Genomic DNA, 27993 nt, shown 5'->3' on the forward strand with positions numbered 1-27993 from the left:
CAGGGCGACAATTTTAAAGGCTATCGTCTTTCAGATCAGCTGGGAGGGAAAAGTTGGCCTGACCAAACTACATTTTATAACTGGCCTGGGACATTTTAATAGCCAGGTGGTTGTAGAGTAGTTGCATCTATTTACAGATGATAACTCAGGTTCCAGTTATTCTGTATGGGTTTATCCGGTGTCATTTACAGACACTTTCTGTCACTACATCATACTTCATTTTAAGATACTTCTTTCTTTGGAAAACTGTGTGGCTCTGTAAAATTGAAAGTGCTTTTTCTAACTTCATGGTCTAGATATGCAGTAAAACCTCTGGCCATGCTTGTATGTAGAGTAACTTTTACGTGCAAGTTGTGGATCTGCTTACCTATTTTAAAAGATTTTAGAAGGAAATTTTAAAATTATTTTTCAATACTATTTTGGATTTGGAAATTGAAAGCTCATTTCTGGTTTGTGAAGTAGGAATTATTAGACAGATGCATACCCAAGGCATTTTGTGGAGTTGCTTTTTCTGAAGTTTTGTAAAGAGCGAATGAGACTCTTTCTAGAATGCCCTTAAAAACCGTCTATTCAGAACGCAGAGGGATGGATGCTATGACCTTGAGGTCCCATTGAGTGCCAGAATGCTAAGTGGGTACATCTGCTTCTGTGCCTATCCTAAGAGCCCTCTCCCAGGGCCTGTGCCTTCTTTAAAAGGGTGTCTTTGTAATTAAGCAGCCTGTCTCCCCCATCCCCCTTTCTTCCTTTGATCCAGCTTTTTAAGGCCTTTTTTTCCATTTGGAGACAAGAGGAGTTTCTCACACTCTTCTACGCCCCTCTTAAGGTTTCTTTTTCTTTACCCCCAAAAAGTCCCTCGAAGTTCTCAGGATGGTTAGAAGTTGTTTTGTTTTGTTGGGGTGGAGGGGATGTTACCAGTGAGGCGAAGTAGAGGATATATTCCCTCTTGGGAAATGCTTGTGACCAGGTAGCCTCCTCCATGGAGACTGAGCATTTGGAATGCATGAGAACAGTCTATTCTTAGGGACTGTCTGGAAGAAATTGTCCTTTGCACCCATTAAGTGCAGCTAAAACCCACTGAAAGGGGTGGAGAGAGGTGTGTGTGGTCGTGGCTGAGCCTTTTAAGATGGTAAATGGGTAAATGTTCCCCAATCTCCTATTACATCACCTCTTTCCCCCATGGATTCAGTGGGTTTGGAGATCTGCTTGACAAATTAATTAGCTTGGGACTAAACCAATTTGTTCAGAATTGTGCTCCATTGATTTCCTGTCCCCAGGAATTTTTGTTGGTGGTTTTCTATGACGTGTTGTCCTTAGTCTTGCTTACTTCTTCGTTCCTTGCTGCCTTTTGTGGACTTTGGTCCAAAATCTAGGGTCCCACCCCCAAGTCAAAGGTTAGAATTTGGTCCCAGGACCTAAGGCGGCATTAAAACAGGCTGCCCACCCTGCACCACTCTCCTCCATGGTCGGCTTCTGACCCCCTTGAACCCAGAGAAAGGAGGGAAGTTGCCCCTTCCTCACACAACACACAAAATCTGAACTGAAAAAAAAAAGGAAAATAAGGAGGTCACTTGCTTTCTAAAAGAACCCACTACAGGTTTCTTTGGAAAAACTAGCTTTCCTAGTTCGTGCCTTTGAGCTATGACTTGATATATAAAAATTCACTATAACTGGGCCTTCTCAGAAACATATTTATTGCATAAAGGAAGACATTAGAATTTTGTTGTAATGATTATAGCTTGAATTAAGTGAGGCCATTATTTGGCCTTTGAAATCTTTTTGTTATATGGGATGGTGTTAATTGTCTAAATCATTCTGGCTTGTAATAATGCTGGCCACGTTTAGCCCCAGCCTACAACCACTTGTAGAAGGGAGCTAGTATGACTTTCTGGAGATAAATCAGACTTCACAGATTTTGATAAGTCTAAGGATGGGACTGTCTAGCCCACATAGGTTACAAAATTTAATTCTAGTTATTGTATTTGAATAATCCCAGGATCCAGAAAATTGTTTCTGGTAAATAACAGCAACTAATGCCATTTTTAGTAGAAGAATCTACAATAAGCTTTCCTAGTGAGCCTATTGGTGAATGGGACCTGGGCTCTAGGCCCACCTCTAACTTAGTTTACCACCCTTGGCAGGTCCTCCTCTGTAAATTGTGAGAAGTTGGACAGGGTGATTTTGAGAACCATTTCTCAAAAGTTTATGGTGCCCTTCCTAGACCTCTACTTGTGATGTGAATGTGAATGATTTCTACTAGAATGAGGTGCAATAATTGTTAGAAATACAATCATGTAATAATCTGGATGTAAAAAAAAAAAGCCTAAGAAGATATATCAATATAAATGCATTGTGTTTTGTGTTTTAACAACATATCAAATTAAAAAGCTAGGATCCTGCCCAAAACTTCATCAAGAATCCCATCGTTCTAACGGATCACCCACTTTCATTTTTCCTAGTTCCTTTACATAGTTGGGGGTGGGTCACAGAAATTTACAAAGTTTCTTTTAAATAAGTGCTCACCTAAGACTTAGCTTTGTAAACCTGTGGGGAAGAATGAAATGAGAACCTGACTGAGTATGCATGAAGAATCATGTATGTATGTTCCTCAAATGCCAAGAGAGACTAATATTTAATTAGTCTCTAGATTTAGTAAGTAATCCCTAACCCTTTCTGTGATTTAAGGGTGTTCATGTATCTAGCAAGGCTGTTCAGTCCACTCCCTTGACCTCCTGTTACCCCTCCCCCATTCTATTTAAGCAAAAAAGAAAACTAGGTTCCGCTGTTTACTTTGTCTAAACCATTAGCAATGGATTCTTAAATCACTGTATCATGATAGCCCATCAAGAAAGTACAAATTTGAGTAGACTATAAAATTTCCCCAATGAGAAAGGAAAAGCGGGAAAGCACAAATGTTCTGTTTCATGGCTTTGAAAATAATGTTGAAATTAGACTAAAAAATAGTAAGGAAACTAAGGATTTGAGACAATTAAAGAGGTATAGGTGTGGCAGAATGACCCACACATAATGGGTTCTTCATTTGAGGCCTTCCCTGTACAGTGGGAGTTCGGTTACCCGGTCTTTTAATTTTCCTTTGAAAAAGAGAAGGTATAATATACATATGATCTCCATTTTGGATGAATTCATTCCTGGAAACCAGTGGCTCATCGTAAATTAGATTAAATTTCTTTAACCAGAATAGGAAAGTGAAGTATGGGTTTTTAGTCCTTAGAAAGCTCCAAGTTAAGTACATTTTTTATGATATGTATTCATGGGGAAAATGCAGATGGATATATTTGCTAATACCTCTGAAGACAGTTTTTGAAAATCTCCTTTTTTTTTTTTTTTAACGCTATAGGCTGCTCTTGATGTTTGTAAAGTCACTTTCATTATTGCCCCAACTCCATGAAATATCGTTAGACTGTGTGACTTGAAGCCAGGATCTGGGTTTCTGTGCCCAACCCTCTTTGACTTGCCATGTGACCAAGCATAAATGAATTAGCTGCTCTGAGCTTCAGTTACCCTTCTGGGAAGCAGAGATATTAATACTTCACAGAGGTGGTTGGGCATGCTTCATATTGGACACATGCTTCGAGGTCATTGGATGAAAGGTGTTTGCATGATGGCAGAGCAGGTTTATTATAAGGTCCTGAGCAGGTGTTTGCTTTTAATGAGCTTTGCTCTCTTACAGCCTGCAGCGCCCTTTGGTGCCCCATTGCCTTACTGACTATAACTGATCATCCCAACATTTGTATTATTGACCCTCTTGGCTCTTAAAAAACAATTAAACATTTTCATTCTATGTGGTAAGCTGAAGTTCTAATAAGAGGACTCTAGCATCTTCCAGGGTGATGAAAAATCGCTTCGAAAAGAGACATTAGTTGAAATGTGCCATAGAGATCAGTGAGTTCTTCAAAGCTCTTCCAAAAGATTAAAAAGAGTACAACAAATTTCTGCGTGTGTCTGTGTATGTGAATGTGTGTGTGTGTTTTAAGGGAGAAAGGTTTGAGTAATATTTGCTTGTGACACATACTGACGATAGCCAGTCACTGAAACCCAGCCGTTGTAGTGTTTTATACACAGCTGGTTTTTATTAATGATGGAATATTTATGCTTGCTGTACAATTCGTGGCTCATTTCCATGTGTATGTCAGAACTCAAATACCCCCCAAAGCAACATTAAGATAACATTAAATATACATGTGGCCAAGCTAGAAAGGGTGGATTTTGGGGGGTCTCCCTTATTCTTACTGGTGTTGCTTCAGATCACCATAACTGCCCCCCAACTTTAGGCATTGGTGCTGATCTTTTTTTTCCTTTATATATCCCATAGCAAACTTCACATTTTGATCTTTTTGATACGGACAAATGATCTCCCCCCCAATAATGCAGATGAAACTGATGTATGTGTTTTTTAAGAGCATATTTTCCCTGCACATGCTTCTCATTATCCGAGAGGCCTGGACTCAATCAGTAAAGGAGCAGAGAAACCACATAATTGAAAGGAGAATGACGGTGGTGCATACTTGGAATATTTGTGGGAAGGGGATTGCTGACATCAGAAAATGTAGTGGCCTGAGTGTTAACAGCATTGAAGAGAAATAAGCTTTCTGTGTTTCTGTGCATCAAGAATTATTTTTAAGGGGATAAAAATATGGGCCAGGTTTGACATCCTTTTATGAAGTTGCCCTGGAAACTTTGATGAAGGTTGTTATAGAATAGTTCAATTAAAACCTTCCCCATTAGGAAGCTAATTAGTACATCACTTACTCATTTTGGTTGTTTTCAAGGGGCAGGATTTGCATTGACTTAATGGCATTTCTTTCCATGTGACAGCAAACTAAGATAAAAATCACAGATGGGGAAAATTATTAGATAGCCTATTTTGAAGAAGTCTAATTTCCTCTTTATTACATTTAGGTTTTCACTTCAGAATTTTGTTTCACTCTGTTTATATACAGTGATCACATTTTAGTTTAGTAACCAGTTTTACTTTTGGGATCACCGGCTGTAAACCAAAGCTTATTAATTTAGTCTTCCATATGTACTGGAAAAATATGATGAATGACAATAAGCCATTTTATTAAGGTAACATTTGGGGTTTTTTTTTCCTGCAATTAGTTTCTCTTTGCTCGTGTGTGTGTGTGTGTGTGTGTGTGTGTGTGTGTGTCTTTGGTGGGGGGCAAATTGTTTTTTTAAAAGCAAACAAGTTTTGCAGCTAAGGAAATTTGGATGACCCCCGCTATCCCCAAAGAGCATTCTTTCTGCCCCAGGCTCTCAGTTGGGCTTCCATGAGGGCAATGTGACGACTTTTTTGACCTGGTACTTTTTGTGACTAGGCTAAGTGGTTGTCTCTTGGCAGCCTGGAGGAGACCGGTCATGATGGCAACTGGAGTCCAGGATTCCTAGTGCGTTCTTTCTACTGTACTCTGTGTTTTTTAGAGGAATGAATACTTACACATGAGGTTTCAGGGCCATCTGCAATAGAATAAGTACTAAACACATAATATGGGCCTGCTGTGGTCCTCCTTTTCTCCATAGCTAGTAGGGAACAGTCATTCTGTACATATATCCCCTGATGCTCTGCCTACACTAGTTTCAGAGAGTGAGAAAGGTGGCTGGGTTATAAGATTTGTACTTTAACTGATTTTACCCTAGGCCTTCCTGGGAAGGCAGAGTCTAGATTTAGTTTTGCAATGGCAACTCGGTCAAGACAGGTTCCTGGGGCTTGCAAGTCAGTGTGAGGAGGAGGGGCTGCCTTTGGGGAGTGACTCAAGCCCTTTGGTATGAAGATATGAAACTCTGGCTCCCGTCCATGCACCTGCTGGATGCCACACCGGCAGTCAGCACCTGAGCCCCACTCAGACACAAAAACCAGACTGAAGGCAGATGGGGCTCCCTTCAAAAGGGGTACAGCAGCACAGGGAACTCCCAATTATGTTAGCGCAGCATCACTGCAGATTACATCTCACCGCTCCAGTGTCGATACGGGAAAACGTCTTAGGTTTTTTCTTATGGGTGCAGCGCACTGGCTTGCTCAAGATACGGTTAGAATCCTGAGAGAATTTCGCGTTCCTAACGAGTTTCTCTTGTGAACTGTCCTCTTAAAAAATGGAGAGTCAGGTCCACAGAGGTTTGTGTCTGGTAACCCTGCAGAGGGCGGAAGTCACCAGACCTAGGTTCTGATCCTGGCCCCACAAGTAAGCCACGGTGAAACCTTGGTCAAATGAGTTATCATTAGCTATCTGTTCTGGGCTTAAAGCTTCTCCAGTTGTGAAATGGAATCAATCACATCTGCCTTTATTTCCTCACAGAGCGGTGGAGAAGGACAAGTAGGATAACAGAAGTGAAAGAGGTTTTGTCTCCTTAGAAGAAAAGCTGAGAAACTAAAGGTAACAGAATTATTGTTCTTGCTATTCCATGTCTTTCATCCCTTGTCTTCTCTTTCTGTTGCCTCCAGCAAAGTCTTTGGGGAGTTGTGATTTACTCAATATGCAATATGCAGTTCTTCTGGGTATTTCAGGTGCCAGTTAACGTTGTAGGTGTTGGGAAGGATACAGAGGGAAATCATACACCCAGCCGGTGATCTCTAAGATCTTCCATTTCTGGCTCAAACTATTAGAGCGATTTCTGCCTTGGTACTTAGAAGCTTAGGACACAAAATTAACTTCTCTCTTTCTCTCTCTCTGTCTTCCTCTCTGCATTGTAACTGCGGACTTCTGTCCCTGGAGCATGTATTCCAACATCTAGATTGAAGGTATGGGAGGCGGGGTGGGCAAGGCACTGGGGTAAATAAAGAAATTTCCCTCTCACTACCACATTTGCAAAGTACCTGACCCTTGAGTGATGGTTTCTCCCGAGGGTCCGTCCTTAGTTTCATCCTTGGTTCTGTTCTGCTCCCGCCCTACATGTTCTAGCCCACTCTTTGACCTTACCTGTTATCCGTATGCTAATGACTCCCAAAGATCTATCTCATCCTATCTTAGGCTCCTCCCTTTCCAACTTCCCCAACATCAAGTTGGCTATCAGATGTCTCCTATTCAGCTCAATGGTCTTTTCCTCTGGGAAGCTTTGCTCAGGTGGCCCAGAGTTTTTGGCAGGGTCCTCTGCGTTGCCAGAGCTTCCCATTGGATTGTCCCCACTCTGCTCGACTGGGAGCTTCATGAGGACTGGACTGTGGTTTATTTCTCTTTTTTATCCACCCTAGGGCCTAGCCAGTGCCTGGCTACAGCAAACGCTCAGTAAAAGTTTGTGGAAACTACATCGTGTGTGTGACAGTCCTGCAGTCGAGCTGTGTACAAAGTCCTGTGGCAACACCAATGAGAGAGAATTAGTTTTCCATACTGAGCCGAGTTGGGGGCAGAGGGAAGATGGAGGAGGGTTAGAGAAAAACCTTCAAGGGGAAGGTGGCATGTGGACCTGGCCTCTTCTGAGGGCTCTGACTAAGCAGCCCAGGAAAGAAATGCCTGTTGGGTCTGCTCTTGCTAAGCCAGGGCATCTCTGGCCTGTTGCCTTCTCTGCTTAGGACTGGATGACTTTTACAGCTGGGTCCGCAAATAAACCTCTGTCTATAACACATTGACCATTTCAGACAGGTGCCACTTAGTCATATAACATTAAACAGGGCTGACCTTAAATGTGCCACCTTCCCTGTGGCTGAAAACAGAGGCTCATTGGTCATGTATGCTTAGTTCTATACAGAAAGATACCCTTTAAGATATAGGGAAGATTGGTATCTGAAAACTAACAAATTTAATTCCCAGACTGTAGCATGCTGGGTCACTAGAACTGAATGTCTTCAAGCTGACTGTCAGATCTTTCCAAGGGCAAAAATGAAACATGATATAAGCCATTACAGGCCATGAACCTGTTCTCACCCACCTGATGCTTTTACTAATTAGCTTCTTGGCCGGGTGGCAATTTGGGGCAAGTGCATGCAAGCTGGATTCACAGGGGAGCCCACATTCCACTCTGCCATTTCACAAGTCGCTGGGATACTACACTGCTTCTCTTGGCTTCTTTCCCTCCCAGGAGTCCTGCTCTGCCCTGGTGGAAAAATGGGAGAGGAGAACTCTTCATTAAATGAAGGAGAGATTTCATGGGGCTTTGGTGTTTTGCTACTTTTATTTTTTTAGTGGGCCGTCTAAAAACATTCATGCACCTTGACCCATTGATTTCACTTGTGGGATTCTATCATTAGGAAACAATCCAAAATATCGAAAAGGGCTAAGTCTTAAAGATGTTTTTGTAACATTATTTAGACTAGCACAAAATTGAAAGCAATTTAAATGTCTTAATAATTGGAGAATGGGTAAGTGAGTCTTGATACACTCCTGTCACGGACTATTACACAGTCATTGCAATGTTTGTTATGAAGTCTACACCACAGTCTATACCATGGAGAAAGTGCTTATGAGGAAGTGAAATGTAGGATCCAGAATTGTACATATGTCAATATTTCATGGCTTTGTAAAAACACAAATACACATAGAAACAACTGAAGGAAATATTCTTTATTGGTAACAACGTTTAGGTTGAGGTGCTGGGACCTTGAGCAATTTTTTTCCTCTTTATTATAAATATTTGCACATTGTGTTTATATTATTTGTAAAAGTAGAAACAAAAATAAAAGTGAGTAGTATGGCATCGAAGATAGGAAATTGGTAAAGCAGGCATCTTCTAGGTATATTCCTAAAGTTTTCTCAGGTTATGCTCAGTCTGATTTCATGGACTGCTTTTCCTTTTTCTGAGGTAAGGAGAAATGGGATGTCATGACATGCCCTCTTCCTCCCTTGGAATGGGTGTGTGTGGAGGGAGATGGTGTGGTGGTGGCAACAGGATTCTTCTTGTTACTCAGTATGTCACTGTTCATGTACACTTCAGGGTTAATCACCTTTGTTGCCTATTAACATGTTCAAGTTAATTGCTTTAGAGTACAGAAAAGTAGAACTGGGATCCAGTTGGCCACACCTTTGAGTTAACCATCTCAGAAACAGATACCTGACACTGATTGTCAGTAAGATTTGGAAATGCCAAGGCCTTGCTGTGGTTCTTAAAATAATCTTCCAACATAATCTAGATAGAGGTAGAGCTAGAAGCAAAGAGGTGGGACCAACTCAAAGCCTTTTCTTAGCACTGGACTTATGTAAGGGCAAGTTCCAAGTTGGTTTGATGTTGGTAGGACCAAGAACATGGGCCTGGAGACATTGATCAGTGGAGGTTCATGTTACTCTCCATCCCACCTACAAATCTTGACCTAAAGAAGAAAGATTTTGCAAGGGCCTTCTGCCATGCTTCTACCTACACACATCTGTCTCTCTTACCTCTTTGAATTTTTCCCCCTGCTGTTAACATTTGACTTCTGATGGAATTGGAAAATTGGTGGTAACATTGAGCCAGGTTTATAGTCTATTAAAACCAGAGTCAGTTCAATTCAATAAATGTTTATTAAGCATCTTCTATGTACACACTAATATGCTAGATAATATATTAGAGTGGAAGGACTATTGCCCTGGGAGTCATAAAACCTGCATTCTGGCCCAGGCTCTGACCCTTGTTAAGCTCTTGTACCTTCATATACAGAAAGAGGGGGTTGGACCACTAGATGGTCTCCTTAGAGTCTTTCTAGTTCTGGCCTTCACTGATCTGAGAACCCCTGCACAAAGACTGAGTTGCAGGTAGAGGTTTTAAAGAAAACCTTAATTCATAAAATTGCTGTAGTCTTCTAGGGAAAAAAAAAGCCACTTTGAAATAATAATATTAATAGATTTTATTGAGCCTTTACTTTGTGCCAGGCTCTGTGCTTAGCACTTTACATGAATTACCTCCCTTAATCTTTATAACAACATTGTGAGGTATGGGCACTGCTCTCCCTATCTTGAAAATGATGAAATGAGATTTAAGGAGGTCAAAAGAAATGTATGAGGCCAGCTAATAAGCTATAGATCCAGGATTTGAACTTAAGCAGTGTGAATCTAGGCCCAGGCCCTTAACCATAGCGTTTATACTCTCTGCCCGTCATGCATTGAAAGGTTAGAGATAACCTGCAAAGGGATTATTATTTCTTACCTCCCAGAGGAAATGAATTAGTATCCTGGGTTGCAAGACTGTTGGGCAAGGTGTTCTCTAGGACACTTCAGGCCAAAACCTGGACCAACCTGAGGAGACACGAGAGAATTTAGAGGGCTTTTTTGCCTCTCTCTTTGTGTGGGAGGTTTTGCGTGTGTGTGTGTGTGCGCGCGTGTGTGGTGTGTGTGTGTTTTCTGCACAAATATATGCACGTAGATATGTAGACATAGGGGAAACTTTGAACTGGCTCCTTTACATTTAGCTCAAAGTAGAACTGTCCAGAACAAGTTGACTGAGATTTAGCAGAGAAACAGGTTTCCTAGACTTAGGTTCTTCATCTTGGTTGGTGGAGTGAAGGTTGGGGGAAGAATAGGAAGAGGAGGTAGAAGGGATAGAAAGAAAATCTTATAGGCATATTTCAAAATTTATTTGAAGGGTAGGAATTTGGTCTACCCTGGCCACCTTGTAATGTTGCTTTTTCTGGGACGTGGCTTGAGAAACATCTGGGCTCTCACTCATGTGTTTTGGTTCAACCAGAACTGGGTTTGACCGAGGTATACTGGGAGAGGCCGATGACTGCAGATACAGTAAGAATTTAGCTTGGCCTTGCTGCCCTGTTGTCGTTAACAGCAGAGTTGAATATATAGATTCCAATTGTATTTTTAAAGAGAGAACCATTGGAAAGCCTTTCTTCCCGTATCAAATATCCTCGGGGACAGTCTGTTTGTCCAGGAGAAACAAGGTTATTTTATTGATTGAAGATGACGTCAGAACCCTGGCAGTGGCGTGATTAAAGCTGCGGGCAGATTGAAGGTTGCAGGGTTCATACTATTTTAGTTCTTGCGCATGAGACAAGGAATCTTTTCCCTTCCTTTCTCTAATAAATAAATGGAGTAGTGTTTTCCTTCTTATGTGACTCTTAACATGTAGACGAACATAAGTTCTTGAAGAAAAAAAAGAAATCAGTACAGTGGAGAGGAATCAGCACAGCTTTTTTTCTTAGGCTGATTTCTTTTCCTCTTTCAGACAGAAACAAAAAAGGCCAGGGGGCGGGGTGGTGGGGAGGGACAATCTGTGTCCGGTTGACATAAAGTGATTTGGGTTTTGAAAAGGATATGGACGAGAGGGGACAAAATTAAGGGAAGAGAGTAAGATTTTGGACAAGGAAAGTTTTCTTTGTGAGAAGCTAGGTATGAGGAGCAAGCCAGTCAAAATCGGCATGAAGAATCGAAATCGTCCTGGAAAATAATTGTATGGTGCTTTCTCGACAGGGGCTCAAGTTTAAAGGCCTCAGGCTGTTTTCTGCATGTTTTGGTTGAAAAAAAAAAAAGACAACTGTTTTGTTCAGAATCGCACAATAGAAGCACGGTGGTTATTTACCACACTCTGTTAATAGTTCAGCTTTGATTCCAACTAGAAGTTGTTCCTCTGCTTTGAAATTAGGGAAGACCCCCTAAAATAATTACCTTGCAGATTAGAGATGATTTTGCTTTTGATTGTGATTATATGTTGGGCCCAAACAAGATTGAAAGACAGATTTCCGTGTTTGCTCACTCTGTATCTCTTCACTTTATTTTTGGCAACATTGCAAGGAAATAATGTTAAATTAATCACTGTGTGGTTTTGTGGATTTTTTTTTAACTTGGATGTTTTGGACAGGCTCCCAAAATACAGAGACGCTGTGTGCTTCCTTTGCATTGCCTTGCTCTTCAAATGGCATCTCTGATGTGGATTAAAGCCTTTCTTTCAAGTGACATGAGTGAGTCATGGCTAGGCTGGGACAGAAAATAGGAATGTGGATCATGTGCATCTCACCTAAACACAAACTCCTCAGTTTCATAATCATTTTGGTTGGCCCTGCAGGGCTTATCAGAGGGCCAACGCAGTAATTAGAAATGAGGACTATCGCAAATCCATACGTGGTGGGCATTTGCATCTAGCCCTTATAATGTGAGCCTAGGAGTTTACTTCTGGGGAGATGCCGGGGCCATGGAAGTGCTGAGAAAGCAAGTGGAGGGAGGCATCTTGTCCTTGGAGAAAAGTTGCTGCTGTGTGTTGAGAAGAGCGATCACCTTTGCTACTCCAGTAAGAATGGACCGGCCGGCAATCAGATTGTAAGCTCTGTGAGGGTAGGAACCAGATGTGTGTCTTTTGTATCCTTCCTTGTGTCTAGCACGAGGCTGGCGAACGTCTGGAATAGCCAGCATGCAATAACTACTTAATGATTTGGTGGAAAAGAAGTTTTGGTTTTCCTCTGCCCATCTGAGGCTGTGGCATTTAAATTGGGAGCTTCACAGAGTATCCCCCCTTTTTTTTTTTTTTAAAGATTTTATTTGTTCATTTGAGACACAGAGATACAGAGAGAGAGAGAGAGCATGAACAGGGGGAGAGGCAGAGGGAGAGGGAGAAGCAGGCTCCCCGCCGAGCCAGGAGCCCGATGTGGGGCTCGATCCCAGAACCCCAGGATCATGACCTGAGCCGAAGGCAGACGCTTAACCATCTGAGCCACCCAGGCGCCCCGCCCCCCCTTTTTTTAAATCAAAAACCTGCCTTCTGATGACTGCCTTCCCTCCTGGGATGTGGGGCCATGAGCCTCACTCATGTGCCCCCCTGCTGATAGCAGTTTCAAGGTCACACCCTACAGGTGACGTTGGGTCTGTCTTTTGTCCTCAGCCACCATTCCAACTCAGAGTGGAAGCAGCAGCTTTTGGGGGCCATGAGGCTAGAACAGAGCAATCTTTTCCAGTCCCAGACCTGAACATTTCCATCCTCTGGAAAATGGCTGACCTCCTGAACACAGCTGCTGGTAGTGAGGTTTCTTTTTGTCCTAATGGAAATGGATTCTGCCACTCACATAAAAGGCAAACATACGGGAGGAGAAGTCATTCCCTTGGAAGGACTGGTTTGGTGAACTTCTGGCCGTTGGTGGCAAAATAGAAACGACGTTTTTATTTCTTCCTCCCTCCCCCTCCTGAACATTTCAGAGTGACCAGTGGTTGGACTCTTGGCGGCGCTTACCTGAACCTGAGTGTTAGGGGAGAGGGAATCTGCCGTTGCGGTTTCTGGAGCTGCTCATAAGCAAGAATTCCCTATCCTGATCAAGGCTTTAAGCCTAAAAGAAAGCAGAAATAGGTATGCACCATGTGTGTGTGTGTGTGTGTGAGCGTGTGTGTGTGCGCACGTGCACGCACACGTGCACGCCTGTGTGTGCGTGTGAGCATATGTGTGTGTGCAGGGTGGGGCGGGTGTGGACTGGGAGGGGGTGGTGTACTTTCAGGGTCCGGGGCTGCTCAATGTCTGGGTTTCCCTGCCTTGTAGGATGGATTTGCAAGTGATTTTGTTTAACCATACATGCTCCCGTTTCCATTTTCTGAGAGAGGAAAGGTAGTTTGGTAGTCATCTTCCCAGTTTAAAGGCACCAAAAGAGATTTACATGTTATGTTTGTCAGCCTATCAGAAAATCCCAGTCTGACAGTTTAAATCCAGGAGTCCCAGATGGTCACTGGGAGGGAGGGAGGGAAAGGGCAGGCTGCTCGGCCCTTTGGTGCACCCTTTCCCCAGAGAATATGATGAATGGGATTTAAAAAGGGCCTTTGGAAGGTTAACTGTGGGGTCAAACTGCTCCTTAGAACAATTGGAAACCAGGTAGCAGTAATCATGCAAGAAGTGCAAAAAAGAAGAGAAGATGACCATTTTCTATCCACCATACACATCTTCTGGCCATTCCATGCACGACTAAAGGAAAGGGATCATGTTTCCAGAGAGATTGGAGGCTGTTTGATATCATAGAAATCAGAGCCTGGGAAGAACCAGGATTCCAGAGTTCTCATCTAAGAACCTGAGGCTGGTTAGGTTGACCTTTACTGTGACTTTTTCTGTGACATCATGCCCATGCTCCAACACCACTTAAGATCCTTAGAGTAAAACTTTCTTTACTGAACGAGTGTTGAATTGCAGTACTTCACATGACAGATTCTGTCCAAAGAGTTTATGAGCCTCTGATGAATTTGTGTGTCCTATACCCTGCAAAGAGAGAGAGAGAGAGAGAGAGAGAGAAATAGAGATGTCACCTACTACTAGTTTCTCAGGTGAGAAAATAGAAGACAAGAAAAGAGGAATCAGTTGCTTAGGTTACCCTATAAATCCATTATCATGATTAGAATTTGAATCTTGAGTTGTCTTACTACCGATACCTGTTTCACTCAACCCATATTTCTTCCTTAAGAAGAATTAGTGGTGGTGGTGGTGGAGGGGGAGGGATACGGTAATCGTACCCTTTCTAGAAGGATGACCTTTTTTCTTTTTCAATTTCTAAATGCTGTCAGAGGCACACTTCAAATGAAAGAGGGCTTCCCATTTAAGCTCCTCCTAGCCAACAACAACACCAAAAAAAAAAAAAAAACAAACAAAAAAAACACCTCAATGACTATTCCTGGATGGCTGAAAGAGAAACTTTGTCAATAGCAGTTATCTCAAGCCCTTCTCTTATTAAGCCAAGGAGAATCCAAAATGGACAATACAAAAAGGATTTTTTTTTTTTTAAAAAAGCTATGTTTTAGAGTTTTATGAGATCAGAGAAAACGATTTGCGTCAAGCGGGGATCATTTCTACTCAGTGCAAGCCAAGCTCTCTTCACCTCTTATTTATTTTAGTTATTATTTGGCATTTTGTAGCTCCCTTCACATGATGACCTGCTTTACAGATCCTGCCTGTGGGGTAAATTCTCCCTACTGGCTTGCCCCCAGTGTCACGGCCATAAGAGTTGGATTTTTCATTTAAATAGAATACAGAGAGATGAACCTTCTGAGTAAGGACCTAGGAGAATTGCCCTCTCTGGTCATCCTACCTGCCTGTTCCAGGTCTCCCCAGTTCTTTTAGAAGTTAAGTCAAGATTGGATATTTAACCCATGCTAAAAGCGAAAGAGGAAACAGTGAGCTCTTATGCCCCCAAGTTCCTCATATCAATGCTAGAGCCAGGAGTCACCAACAATTAACCTGTTAATTCTAGATTCAATTCTCTCCTTTGTCTCTGGAGTGGAATCCTCACCCCCAAATACCCATTTTCTTCCCCTTTAGAGGAATGATTTATCCATCAACTGGGTGTTAAGCTTCCTGTTTCCCCTTCCCAGGTCAAGGGCAGCCCAGGTGCCCAATTTCTCTCTCTCTTCACAAGGCACCACCAGCAATAGAGATGAGAAATTCTGAAGAACAGCCAAGTGGAGGAACCACAGTGTTGCAGCGTCTGCTACAAGAGCAGCTTCGCTATGGCAATCCTAATGAGAATCGCAACCTGCTTGCCATACACCAGCAAGCCACAGGGAATGGCCCTCCTTTCCCCAGTAGCAGTGGGAATCCAGGCCCTCAGAATGATGTGTTGAGTCCCCAAGACCACCACCAACAGCTTGTGGCTCATGCTGCTCGACAAGAACCCCAGGGGCAGGAAATCCAGGCAGAAAACATCATCATGGAGAAGCAGCTCTCCCCTAGAATGCAGAATAACGAAGAACTCCCAACCTATGAAGAAGCCAAGGTCCAATCCCAGTACTTTCGGGGCCAACAGCACGCCAGTGTTGGAGCTGCCTTCTACGTCACTGGAGTCACCAACCAGAAGATGAGGACCGAGGGACGCCCATCGGTGCAGCGGCTCAATCCTGGGAAGATGCACCAGGATGAAGGACTCAGAGACCTTAAGCAAGGACATGTCCGCTCCTTAAGTGAACGACTAATGCAGATGTCACTGGCCACCAGTGGAGTTAAGGCCCATCCACCTGTCACCAGCGCTCCCCTCTCCCCACCACAACCCAGTGACCTCTACAAGACTCCCACAAGTTCCAGTGAATTCTACAAGGCCCAGGGGCCACCTCCCAGCCAGCATAGCCTGAAGGGCATGGAACACCGAGGCCCCCCACCAGAGTATCCCTTCAAGGGCATGCCACCCCAGTCTGTAGTGTGCAAGCCCCAAGAGCCAGGGCACTTCTATAGTGAGCATCGTCTGAACCAGCCAGGGAGAACAGAGGGGCAACTGATGAGGTATCAGCATCCCCCTGAGTATGGAGCAGCCAGGTAAGAGAGTTCCCTTTCTGTCATTTCCTGGCCTCATACCCAACCAGCTTCTGCTGTGTGTTGGGAATCTGAAGGGAAGGAATGGGCAGGTGTTTGGTATAACAAACTCTGCAATGCATGGCTGGCCCCTGGCTTAGTAAATTTCCTGCCAACCTGAATTTCTAGCCTCTTCAGCCATAATTAGTGCTGTATTAACATTCCCTTGACTTTATAGGTTGAGCATGGCCCCAAATGCCTAGTGGATGAACAGGAACGCAAGTCTTGATTTCTACAGCTACACGCTGTCCTGTCTCCTGGGATTGTGAAGGAAGGGTCAGTGTGCCTCTTCTTGTGAGTTATTAAGCCCTTCCTGGAGGAGCAGAAGCAAGTTTTCCTGGACTTTAATCTGGAGTAGCCTATCACTTTCAGTTATTCCCTTCCACAGAACTCTCATCACTTTTTTAGGAACGAATCTTCCTACAGAATTCCTATGATTCTTTCAGACACTAAAAATTAGACACCTAGATATTACTGTGGTGGGGGGGGATATGTGCACGTTCAGAATGTCACTTGCCTTGGATGTCCTGGCAGTTCATGAACTCTGCACTGCTTCATCTTTCTTCTGCAGAGTGTTTGTTAGTTGCCTGTCACGTTTTTGAACCATCTAAGTTAAACTCACATCGTGTCACATAGAACTTTTGGTCAGATGCTAAAATGCAGAAAGAATCATAGCCCCACGACTCCTTTACCACGTGTCATTAGTTCAGGAGGACTATTTCATATTGTCCAGTTACTCCTAAATGTACTTTTGCATTATTCAGAGGCCCGTTGTCCCACCGCTGTGTCAACCGGACCTTATGATGCCATGATTCTCTTTGTTGTACCTGTTGTTACTGTTGGGGCCATGTCTCTGATCCGTAGGAGTTCAGCATATGGGGCAGAGGGGAAGGTTTTGACCATGGCCGACAACGATGGCAGTTTTGTGTGGCACTCCTGCCCTGTTACCATGGGTAATTATGGGTGACCGTGAGGTTTGAAGTCCCTGGACCTGGGGGGGAGCCTTTTCCCAGATTAGGCCTGTGATCTCTTCGATGTCTAACTCTTCACCTCCTGTCTCCTTCTCACTTATTTGGGAAAGAACCGCTTGGCTTGAAGTTCATTGGGTGACTCAGGAGAGAAGGCAGTCAGGGGGTGGAGTAGGGTGAAGGTAAGAGAATGCACCTGGCATTTCCTGGTATTTCGTTGTTGTTTTTTTTCCCCCCTCCAGGTCCTTTTTTATAGCCAGAAGCAATTCACTTTGAGCTCCAGCCGTAACTTGGCCAGTTTAGGATTTTTTTTTTCGCCTTAACCCAGGTTGATTTCCTAACCTTTTTCAACCTCTTCTATGCAGCTCTCAAAGGGCAGGAGCCTAAGTTCTGATAAGTGCCTTAGAACAGGATATGGGGTAACGGACAGGGCCCTTCCGGTTTAAATGAGAGCAAGAACCCGATTCCCATCTGCCCAATGAAACGGAAGACCCAGGGAGGGGTTGGTCAGTCGGACTGCTTAGCTTAGTGGAAACCCATCCAAGCCAGCAAAATGTCAATGAAGCTGGGGATTTTTGTTTTGCGCTTGCCATCAGCATGGAAGAGTCTGTGGGACTCTGTCCCTTATGTGGATGGGCTGACGTCTGTTGCTTTGTGGGAGGGGAGCATGTTGGCTGGGGTGTGGAGCAGAATCCAAAGCCCCGCTTAGCACAAGGCCCGCCTTCCCAGGAAAGCTATTTTCAGAACTCATTCACCAGTATTGTTTGTGATCTGAAATGACTCCCACAGTGTTTGAAGCTAGATGGAAAAGCCCTTTGATCTGCCTAAATAAATAATAAGGAGCCCAAAGAGGGATTTTTTTTCTTCCCATACTGATTAAGCCACCAGAGAAATTTAGCTGCATATATTTTACAGGAAGATACTTGTAGTTTCTCTTTCCTCCTGTGTTATCTGTGGAGCTCTCTCCCTATCCCCAGAAGCAGTAGAGCCCATGCTGATCCCCCTCTCTTGAGCAGAATTTTAATACACAGGTTAGTTACATAGTTTTTTTTTCCCCTCTATGGGAGAGGAACAAGGTACTTGATATGCTCGGTGAATAATCAAACCTAAAACGGTCCTCATCGGAAGATGCTCTGTGTGAAGTTTGGGTCTGCATTAGACAAATTCTGGCAATAAAATTTCTTCAGGGCCTGGGGTGAGGGAGTGGCACCTGTTGACAAATTACTGGCAAGGGGAGGTAGTTGAACCGCTTTCCAGAAATGGACTGCTTTTAGGTGGTGACACATTTTTCCTCCTTTATTTCCTTGAACCAACTTGCTAGACACTTTGTGAGTACCTTTCCAAGTAACTGCTGCTAGCACCAATTAGATGACAAAATTCTTAGTTCTTAATCCATAAATTACAGATCAAGAATGAACAGCAAGCTCTTTGAACAAATTGCTGTTCAGAAACCCTTTGTTTGCTTTTAGAGGTGCAGTGAAAGGCTAGAGATTGGCTGTTCGAATTAACAAAATGTTATAAACAATTTTTTTTATTACTTCATCTTCCCTGTGCCCTCCTCCCCACTTGAAAAATAAATATCCCGAATGCCCAGAACTCCAGATGGGAAACAAGGCCAAGCCATCTGAAGAATTAAAAAATTTCTGAATCTTTGTCTAAGTGCTGAGCCTTTCTGCGTCTGGGGTTTACACATTTATCAAGTGCTTTTTAAAAATGAAAACCTTTCTGTTTGTGAAGCAGCCACCTCCTTTCAATTGTTGAAATCATGCCCAGATCTGAGGTTTCTTGAAATCCTTGTTTAGTGGAATCTAAGGGTGACCTAACGCTGTAGTTCAGAGCAGAGCTGGTTGTGCAAGAGAAACAATCGAGAATCTGCAGGCCCCTCCAGGATTCACAGATCCACCGTCACAGAGCCTGGGAAAGGCAGTTTCTGTGGGGAGAATAAATTGGGTTCCAGGCTGTTGGTGGCACCTGCTCTGGTGAGAGTGTGCATGTGTGGGTTTGCACACGTGTGGGCTAGGAGTGGTGTGTGTGGGTGTGTGGGGAGGAGGCGTGTGTGTGTGTGTGTGTGTGTGTGTATGTGTGTGTATGTGACTGAGGAGGGCGGGGGCTCCCAGTGAGGTGGCAGGGTGGAAGGTGCTGTGTCAGCTCCATGGACAGGCTTTTGCTTTCCCTTTGTGTCCTCAGAAGCCGTCTTCGGGAAGGAGTCCCCCCCCACCCCCACCCCGGCTTTGGGGAAGGATGCTGATTTTGGTCATTGGTCTCTGCCCTGTGTGTATGCCTCGTCCTCCCCTTTTCCACCGAGCCCCAGGGGCCCAGGTTGTCTTAGGAGAGAGCTGGATGAAGGGAGGGAAGGGGTAGGGAGGCAGGTCAGGGCTTCCACGGGATCATGTGATTCTATTGTCTGCCGGCAACTTGTTGTTCCTGGTTAATATGTCAGCGGGAAGCCATTCACACTGCTGTGCCTTAGAAGCACTTGGGGAGTGTGCTGGCCCAGCTGCCACCTGTATTATTACGGTCCTTACTATTACTCTTGTTATTTCATCCTGAATGTACTTTTGCTTCCTCTGACATCCCCCCCTCCCCCGGCCTCTTCCCCATCCCTGTCATGCCTCAGTCCCCTTCTCTCAGGGGGAACTTCACCGGAGTGTTAATACAGTCCTGCTTTTTTTTGTGGTGGGTGGATGCTGGAGCCCAGATGGAGTTCGTTGGCTGGAGGGCTTTCTCTCCTTTTGTGACTGCCCAAGCCTTGCTTCATGTTTGCAAACCTGCCAGGGACGGACTGCCTTGGTTTTCCCAACATCATGGTGCACTGAAATCTGCTTCCTTTTCCAGCCTGGGGAGCCTGAGAAGGGCAGCTACCTTGTCTCCGTTATTTCTAAGTAGAGCTCAGAGTCAAGGCCAGAGCCGTTGCTGTCCTGGGCTTATCTGACTCCAGAGACCTCTTTCCGGAGACCTTGTGGTCTCCTCCTTCCCGAGGCCCCTGGGAGGCCATGTACTGTCCAGGGCATGGAGGGGCCTTTCAGCCTCCAGGCAGGAGGGAGGCCAGTGGCCGGTCTGTTTGAGAGAGAGGCCTGGACTGCCGATGGGGCCCAGAGGAGCTGGGGGGAGGAAGCCCACTTCCGAACTGGGCATTCAGTCTTTAAAAGACAACGCCTCCCAGGCCTGGGGTTTCCAAATCCTGGCAACAAGGATGAAGATTAATTTTGTCATTTTTCCCTTAAATTACGAGAGCTGGATTGGAGAACATGAAATTTAAGCCCCTCTCTTCTGCCCAGGAGAGCCAAAAGCCCTAATAAATCCCAGTACATAATATTTTAACTCTAGGGATGTATAAAAATTATAATAGCTCTTACTCAAAGAAGAGGGAGTGCACAGAGTCCATTTTACCCCTAAGGAACCCGAAGATCCACGGTACAGAAAATGGGGAAAGACTCTTCCCCAAATAAATTTATAAATAGCTCCAAGGCTTTTGATAGGACGAGTGTTTTGAGCATTTCCAAAGAAAGGTAATGTACGGTAGCAACTTTCCAGGTGTAATAATGGGAACCATGTAAATTCTTCTGTCCACAAATAGGTTGCATTCCCTCTTCAGTATTCAGCAATTACTGATAGTGCCGTATGTATGGAATTGGAAGAACGTCAGTACAACAAGAGCATCGATGGGGCTGAGATACAGAACCCAGGGCTTGAGCAGGTTTGAGGGCTCTGGCAAGCATCTGGGTTATTGGGTATCCATTAGCAAGTGTTTGGAATGACTTTGCAGCCATAAAAAAGCCCTTACAGTGAGGATCTCTTGTAGGGATAGATCCGTGAACAATAATGATAACTGAAATGTATGTGGGAGGGATGTGCTTTAGCATCTGGAATGCCAGTTAAAAGTTAATTGCTCCTAGTGATTTGTCCCAGTTCCACCATGAATTTTATGCAATTTAGTGCAAAGATTAAATGGATATCCCATAAGTAAAATCCCTAACAGGGTCAACCTATCTCACTGGGAGGTAGATAAGAGACTCTTTGTAATTCCTGTCAAGCTCAAAAATGAGAAGAGCCCAGTATTTTTGTAATTCATTTGTGACCTCAGGAACAAAACAGGCTCATGCAGATTAAGTAACATGAGCAAGGTTACACAGCCAGTAGGCAGTAGAAAAGGTCTCCAAATTCTGTTGGGATCCAAATCCCATGCTCTTAGCCATCTGTCTTCCCTGGATTGAGAAATATCAACTGTAGGACAAGCATCCACAGGATGTGGGAGTATATGAGGTTAGTTGGGCATGGGCTGGGGGATGAACAAGCTTTTCGTCTTCAGTGTATACTTACAGATATTCTTGCTGGTAGTGGAGATGGTGGAAGTGATCCATTTACATACTGTCCTTATTTCCCTTAATGGCTAACAGTCCGGTAGTAGGTACAAAAATGGGAGCGCCACATTAAACCATGTACCGAAGTTCTCTTTGTGGAACCTTCTATAAGAAATCAATCTGGGATCTGAACATCATTGTGTGGAAGTCAATGTATTATGGTAGTGGAAGGAGCAGAAAAAGGGAATTTGGACATAGGGGTTCTACCCTGGCACTACCAATAAGTCATTCTGTAATATCTGACAGATTGCTTCCTCTCTCTTGGACTTCAGTTTCCCCGTCTGTCCAGTGACAGAGTGGATTAAATTATTTCTTGAAGGCTTTTCCAGTCCTTACATTTTGTGATTCAGTTCATCAAAAATAGTATGATAGTGTTGCCTGTCATCCCCTCCAAACCTTGGTATCATTGCTGCTAATGGGCCTCATTCAGTTATTAACTGTATCAACAATAATAATTTGGTGTCTCTAACATAATAAGGATCTACACATCCTCCAGTAATGTTTTGTGAATATAGGAATTAAGAAAGAGAGTTGCCAATAGCAAGAAGAGGACTGATTTTGACTGCAGTTTGCCATTTCCTTGTGGGCAAGTGGAACACATTTTCTGAATTTGACTCTTTACATGTGCTAACCACATAGAGAATGTCAGAGAAGGTTTCGTTTAAAATAATGACATGAAAATTACCTTCTGGAAGACTCACTTAAAATGCTTACATTTGAGCAACAAGAGCACAGGTGCACGTCACTTAGATTTTCACCAAGCGACCCTGGAGGTCACCTGGTTCCGTCCTCCATGGGATCACACCTCCGTCAGGCACTCACAGGTCAGGCCTGGAAAGGGCTGTGGAGCTCTGTGCCGAGATTTCTGAGTCTAACCCTGCCTGCTGCTCAGTTTGTGGGTCTCCTTGAGGGAGGGGGCACCAGAAGCCCCCTCATCTCACTTTCTCGCGCCCTTGTGCCCCAGTGCCGTGGGAGAAAGCTTAACCTGAGCGTGTAAACCATGTTTTCCAGGCCAGCGCAGGACATCTCATTGCCACTGTCGGCCCGGAGCTCACGGCCTCACAGTCCTACTTCTTCCCTCACATCTGGGGGTTCCTTGTCCTTGCTGCAGTCTCCGCCAGCCACGAGATTGTCTCCTGCCCAACACCCCTTGGTGCCAAGCCAAGGAGACCACGCAGCTCACCTGCCTAGGCCGCAGCAGCATTTCCTCCCGACCCCGGCTCACCAGAGCGATCATTACCGGCCACCTCAGCCCGGCCTGAGCCCGCCGCAGCCGCACCACCACCACCACCACCAGCAGCCGCAGCCGGGTGAAGCCTACTCAGCTATGCCCCGGGCTCAGCAGTCCTCTGCTTCCTATCAGCCAATGCCAGCGGACCCATTTGCCATTGTTTCCAGAGCCCAGCAGATGGTTGAGATCCTGTCGGATGAGAACCGGAACTTGCGGCAGGAACTGGAAGGATGCTACGAGAAGGTGGCGAGACTGCAGAAGGTGAGGCCTCCGTTTCAGGGTAGCCGAGTCTTCCTTCGATCTCCTCATGTGTTAGGCGCGGGCCTTCTAGATTCTCGTATCTGAAGGGTAAATATGGACCCAACTTTGCAAAAAGCCTTCTGCCTGTCTTTCTAGGAGGAGTCACATTTGACACTTATGTGGGGAGAAAAGAACATATTCGTACAGTTTTCCCAGATACCGTAGCCCTAATGAAAACTTAATTGATTGTTTTCGAATACTGGAAGGCCGAGAAACTTCCTCATAAGGTCAAGAACACTGGAGATGCCTGTATAGGTGAAGGTCCTGCCAGCCTAAAGACCTTGTGTCTTGAGTATATTTTCCCAAATAACTGGATTTGGATCTTAAATGTAAAACCATAATTCCCACAAACATCTCACCACTGAAGTTAGATCGTGCCCTGCCTCATTCTGGAAGGGGCTTAGAACACTTTTCCGAGTGGGAGTTCTCATAGGAACTCTTTTTCAACACCTCGTCCTTTGCCTCCTCTTTGCTTTGGCTTTTCCCTGCAGCTCACATTCAACATCTGCTGGCTTTCTCTGGTGTGTGTGTGGTGGGGGGGGGTGTGTGGCAGGAGGGGCTTAGCACCACAGCTGGGTGACAGGTGACAGCCCTAGGCTGAGGAAGTAGAAAAAGCAGTGTATGTCCCATAGAGTTCACATTCTTCCCTGGGCCCCTCCTGTCTCCTCCAGCTGGGACTTTAGCTCTCGAGTGCCCTAAGCTAAGAACCTTAGCTCTTGGCTTCCAGTGGCTGTCGGTGAATAGGGTTATACCTTTGGCAGCCTCTTTGCAGCTTTTGTCATTGTGGAGCTCATGTGGTTTGATCTCCCGACAATGTGAACTGTTCGGGGAGGTGAGGGTGAAGGTGTGGGAGGGAGGGGACATTGCCCGGTTTTGTTCAGCAACTCTGTCCTTAGGAGACACCCAGGAGTGGAAATTTTAGGGGCCCGAATGAAACTGAGAATTTGTAAACACCAGATCTGGGTCCTAAAGTAGAGGAGGGCTTACTGTCAGCCGAGTATTTTTATGTAACAGAAACACCCCCCTCACAGTGTCCCAAAATCTGGGTGGGGTTTGTTGGGATTCAGTGAGAACTGTTTCTCCCTGGCTTTGCCCCCAATTTTCCATTTTCTGCCTCCTCTCATTTAACTATACGCCAACCCCCGTCCCCCCCAAATCATATCGGTGCAACAAATTAATCCTATTCACGCACTAAAAGCAGACTGGCCCTGTTTGGCTGATTGGGTTTAACTATTGACACCCCTCCCCAAACTCTCTATTCAGGGTGGCCCCGGCCCCACCTTTGATGCAGTAATCGGGAAGGTGGGTGACAGGGAAGAGGAGCCAAATAGGATTTGTGGCATTGTTGTTTGCTTGTTCCCCAGCGAGGGGCAAGATGCCTCAACCAAGTGTAATTGAGTGCTGGGGGAAGTGAAGGCTGACCCGATGCTGCAGTGGATTAGAGGCCTAAGTGGGGTAGAAGAAGAAAAGGAAAGTGGGAAGAGTATGGGAGATATCAGCTGGTGCTAGAAAAAAATACAGAGGCCCGAGGCTCATGAGGGGAATAATGAGACAGAAACCCACCACCACCTCCCTCGTCCTTGCCCCCACCATCCCCGACCAAACCAGTGGGTCTGCCCTTCTGTGACTCCTTTCCTGGAAGGTCCTGCTGACGGATGTAAAACTCGCCCATTTGGAGTATCTACACGGGGCAGGGCGGGGTGGGGGGGGGAGAGAAAGATTGGTACCAGATCTCGAAATAGTACTCTGAACAACGTGAGTAAAGGGCCTGCCTTCCAGGTGTGGCATTCTGTGGGGAACTGGAAAGCCTTGCGCTCTAAAGGCTGCCCAGTGCAGACTAAGACCAAGCCTGCTCTTTCAAATGGAAATGTTTATTTTCTGTACCCCGCACTTGAATTTCATGCAAAAGCTTGATCAGGCCCAGGCCTTGCAGATCTTGTCTCTAAATGCCATTCACCACCAGTTTTCACCTTCTGTGCTGCTATCTTGGTGCCATCTGCGAGGAGAAAAACATTCTGGAGCCTGCTCTTTTCTGTGGTGTAAGCCTCATTTGTTTGCAGGCAGTCCTGCCTCGGGCATAATTTTGGAGCTGGGGCAAGTGGAATCTGAGTTGTTTGGTAACCCCACCTTTCCCCCAGTATCCCACTGGGGGCCTGATATTTCTCCCCATAAAATACCCTGAGCTTTGTTAAGGAGGATAGTGGGAAACTGAGAAGGAATGCAGAATGGTTGCAGGAGTCAAATTTAATTTGCAAATTGCCTCATAGGCCACGGGGTTTATTTATCTTATACAAATTATATGCAAATATCTCTGTGGTTATTTCATGTGCAATGAAGCTCTACTGGTTACAGAAAGACTCTGGAGTCTAATTTCTTAGTTTCTTCCCGATTTGCGCTGATTTGGGGCAAGACCGTTTCTCTTTGAGGTTTTGTGTGTATGGTTTCTTTTTTTTCCCCCATTTTATAAGATTTGCAGTGGTGTCATAAAACATAACTCCGATCATGAATTTCTGTTCAAAAATCTGTACTGGTTCCCCACTGACTACGGGATAAAGTCCAAATACCTGGCATTTAAGCCCTTTTATGATCTGACTCCAGTCTATCTTTACAGCCAGATCTCACCAGCTTCCCTCCGTGTACCCCACAGTGTCCAGCCAAATGAGACTACTGGTCATTCTGGGAATGCATTCACTCACTCAGAATAGAACACCCTTCCCCTCACCTCTGCTCATTGAAATCTGACCTAGCTTTTAGGATCTGACTTGATATGCCACCGCCTGCCTGAAATTGGTCTCCTCTCCCTTCACCCCAATCAGGAATAACCTTTTCCTCTCCTGCACTTTTGTAGCACTTACTTCTACTGCTCTCAATAAGGCATCCTTCTCTTTATTCTTTTATTTGATTACATCGAAAGCTCCTTGAAGGGAAACAATAATGTCCTCATTCATACCTACACACCCCACGGGTATTTTATTTTTTACTTTTATTTTCCTTTTTTTTTCTGACTATCTTTTTTTAAAATTTTTTTTGTGAACATATAATGTATTATTTGTTTCAGGGGTACAGGTCTGTGATTCATCAGTCTTACACAGTTCACAGCGCTCATGATAGTACTTACCCTCCCCAATGTCCATCACCCAGCCACCCCATCCCTCCAACCCGCCTCCACTCCAGCAACCCTCAGTTTGTTTCCTGAGATTAAGTCTCTTATGGTTTGTCTCCCTCTCTGGTTTCATCTTGTTTCATTTTTCCCTCCCTTCCTCTATGATCCTCTGTCTTATTTCTCTAATTCCTCATATCAGTGAGATCATAGGATACTTATCTTTCTCTGATTGACTTATTTCGCTTAGCATAATACCTTCTAGTTCCATCCACATCCTTGCAAATGGCAAGATTTCATTTTTTGATGGCTGCATAATATTCCATTGTACATATATCTACCACATCTTCTTTATCCATTCATCTGTTGATGGACATCTAGGCTCTTTCCATAGTTTGGCTATTGTGAACATTTTAAAGAGCTCTGTAACTATTTGGCCCATGGTGAAGGTTTGTTAGAGTGAATTGAACTACTGCATAAGGGCTGAGGCTTAGAGTTTTTAGGATTCGACTCTGCCACTGACTTGATCTCAGAAAGGTCAATTTCACTTTTCCCTCTGCTACGACGGGGGAGAGGTGTCCTTGTAAAGGTGGATAGCAGGGCAAATAGAAATAAACATGTGAAAGCCCTTTGGACACTCTGAAATAATGTTATCTACATACTATATACAGTGTCAATAGTATTTTCAAAATTAAGAAAATTCTTTTTTTAAAAAAAGATTTTATTTATCCATTTGGCAGAGAGAGACACAGCAAGAGAGGGAACACAAGCAGGGGAGTGGGGGAGGGAGAAGCAGGCCTCCCGCAGAGCAGGGAACCTGATGCAGGGCTTGATCCCAGGACTCTAGGATCATGACCTGAGCCGAAGGCAGATGCCCAATATCTGAGCCACCCAGGCACGCCAAAATTAAGAAAATTCTTACACAGAAATGAGAATCATTTATAACTATACATATGAAATTTATTCTCTCCTACCACCTTCTCTGAAGGCAGAAACTGTATTTGTTTTTAACCTGAGGGAATCTCATGACCCTGTGAATTAGTTGCTGAGCTGAACGTTGACTTTAGAAATCCTTCTGGGGGGCACTTGGGGGTTCAGTCGGTTAAGCGTCCGACTCTTGGTTTCGGCTCAGGTCGTGATCTCAGGGTTCTGGGGTTGAGCCCCATGTAGGGCTCCGTGCTCAGTGCAGAGTCTCCTTGAGATTTATTCTCCCTCTCCCTCTGCCCCTCCCCTGACCCTGCCCATGCACTCCAGATCTCTCTCTCAAATAAATAAATCTTTTTTTTTTTTTTTTTTTAAGAAATCCTTCTGGGAAACTTTTCTTATCTGACTGTGTTATGCTGGCCTCCTAGCCATCTGTAAAGCCCTGGGAGAAGCTGTCACTAAGGATTTGCATATATGCTTTCAGACCATCTATCCCATTAAGCTCCTACCATCCCCACTATCTTTCCTCTTTTTTTTTTTTTTCAGGTGGAGACAGAAATCCAGCGTGTCTCAGAGGCATATGAGAACCTTGTAAAATCATCCTCCAAAAGAGAGGCCCTGGAGAAAGCCATGAGAAACAAGCTTGAGGGTGAAATTCGAAGGATGCATGACTTCAACAGGGATCTGAGAGGTGAGGGAGTCACTTCTGAAGCATTGGCCAAGATGGCGAAGGGAAGGGCTGAGGAGTATACATTGAGGCTCTCAGGGCTTGTCCAGCCCACTAGTATGGCCAGTAAATTGCAGGGCATAGACCGAGCTAGGTTTTGGGGACTGCAACAGAACTTGGTCCCAAGCTTGCTTAATCAGAGTGGGATGAGCTGAGGTGTTAATCAGACAGTATCCCCCCCGGGACTCCTGGACCCGCCTGGCCTGCCCCACAATCCA

The 27993-nt window shown here is 44.6% G+C and overlaps 1 protein-coding gene across 3 annotated transcripts in view; it reads left to right on the forward strand.

The window, feature by feature from the left end:
* The window catches only part of AMOT (angiomotin), a 65075-nt gene that overhangs the window by 1734 nt on the left and 35348 nt on the right, over positions 1-27993 (forward strand). The window contains exons 2-6 of one of the 3 annotated variants that reach the window (XM_078065440.1): positions 6312-6389; positions 13050-13197; positions 15195-16128; positions 22505-22985; positions 27595-27739. In XM_078065440.1, the coding sequence (XP_077921566.1) occupies positions 15257-16128; positions 22505-22985; positions 27595-27739 (1498 nt within the window). In that variant the 5' untranslated portion in view covers positions 6312-6389; positions 13050-13197; positions 15195-15256. Of the gene's footprint in view, positions 1-6311; positions 6390-13049; positions 13198-15194; positions 16129-18993; positions 19112-22504; positions 22986-27594; positions 27740-27993 lie in introns of those variants that run through there. The other 2 variants (XM_078065441.1, XM_078065442.1) reach the window with 2 other exon arrangements.

Source organism: Halichoerus grypus, chromosome X, assembly GCF_964656455.1.
Source record: "Halichoerus grypus chromosome X, mHalGry1.hap1.1, whole genome shotgun sequence".
Classification (NCBI taxonomy): domain Eukaryota; kingdom Metazoa; phylum Chordata; class Mammalia; order Carnivora; family Phocidae; genus Halichoerus; species Halichoerus grypus.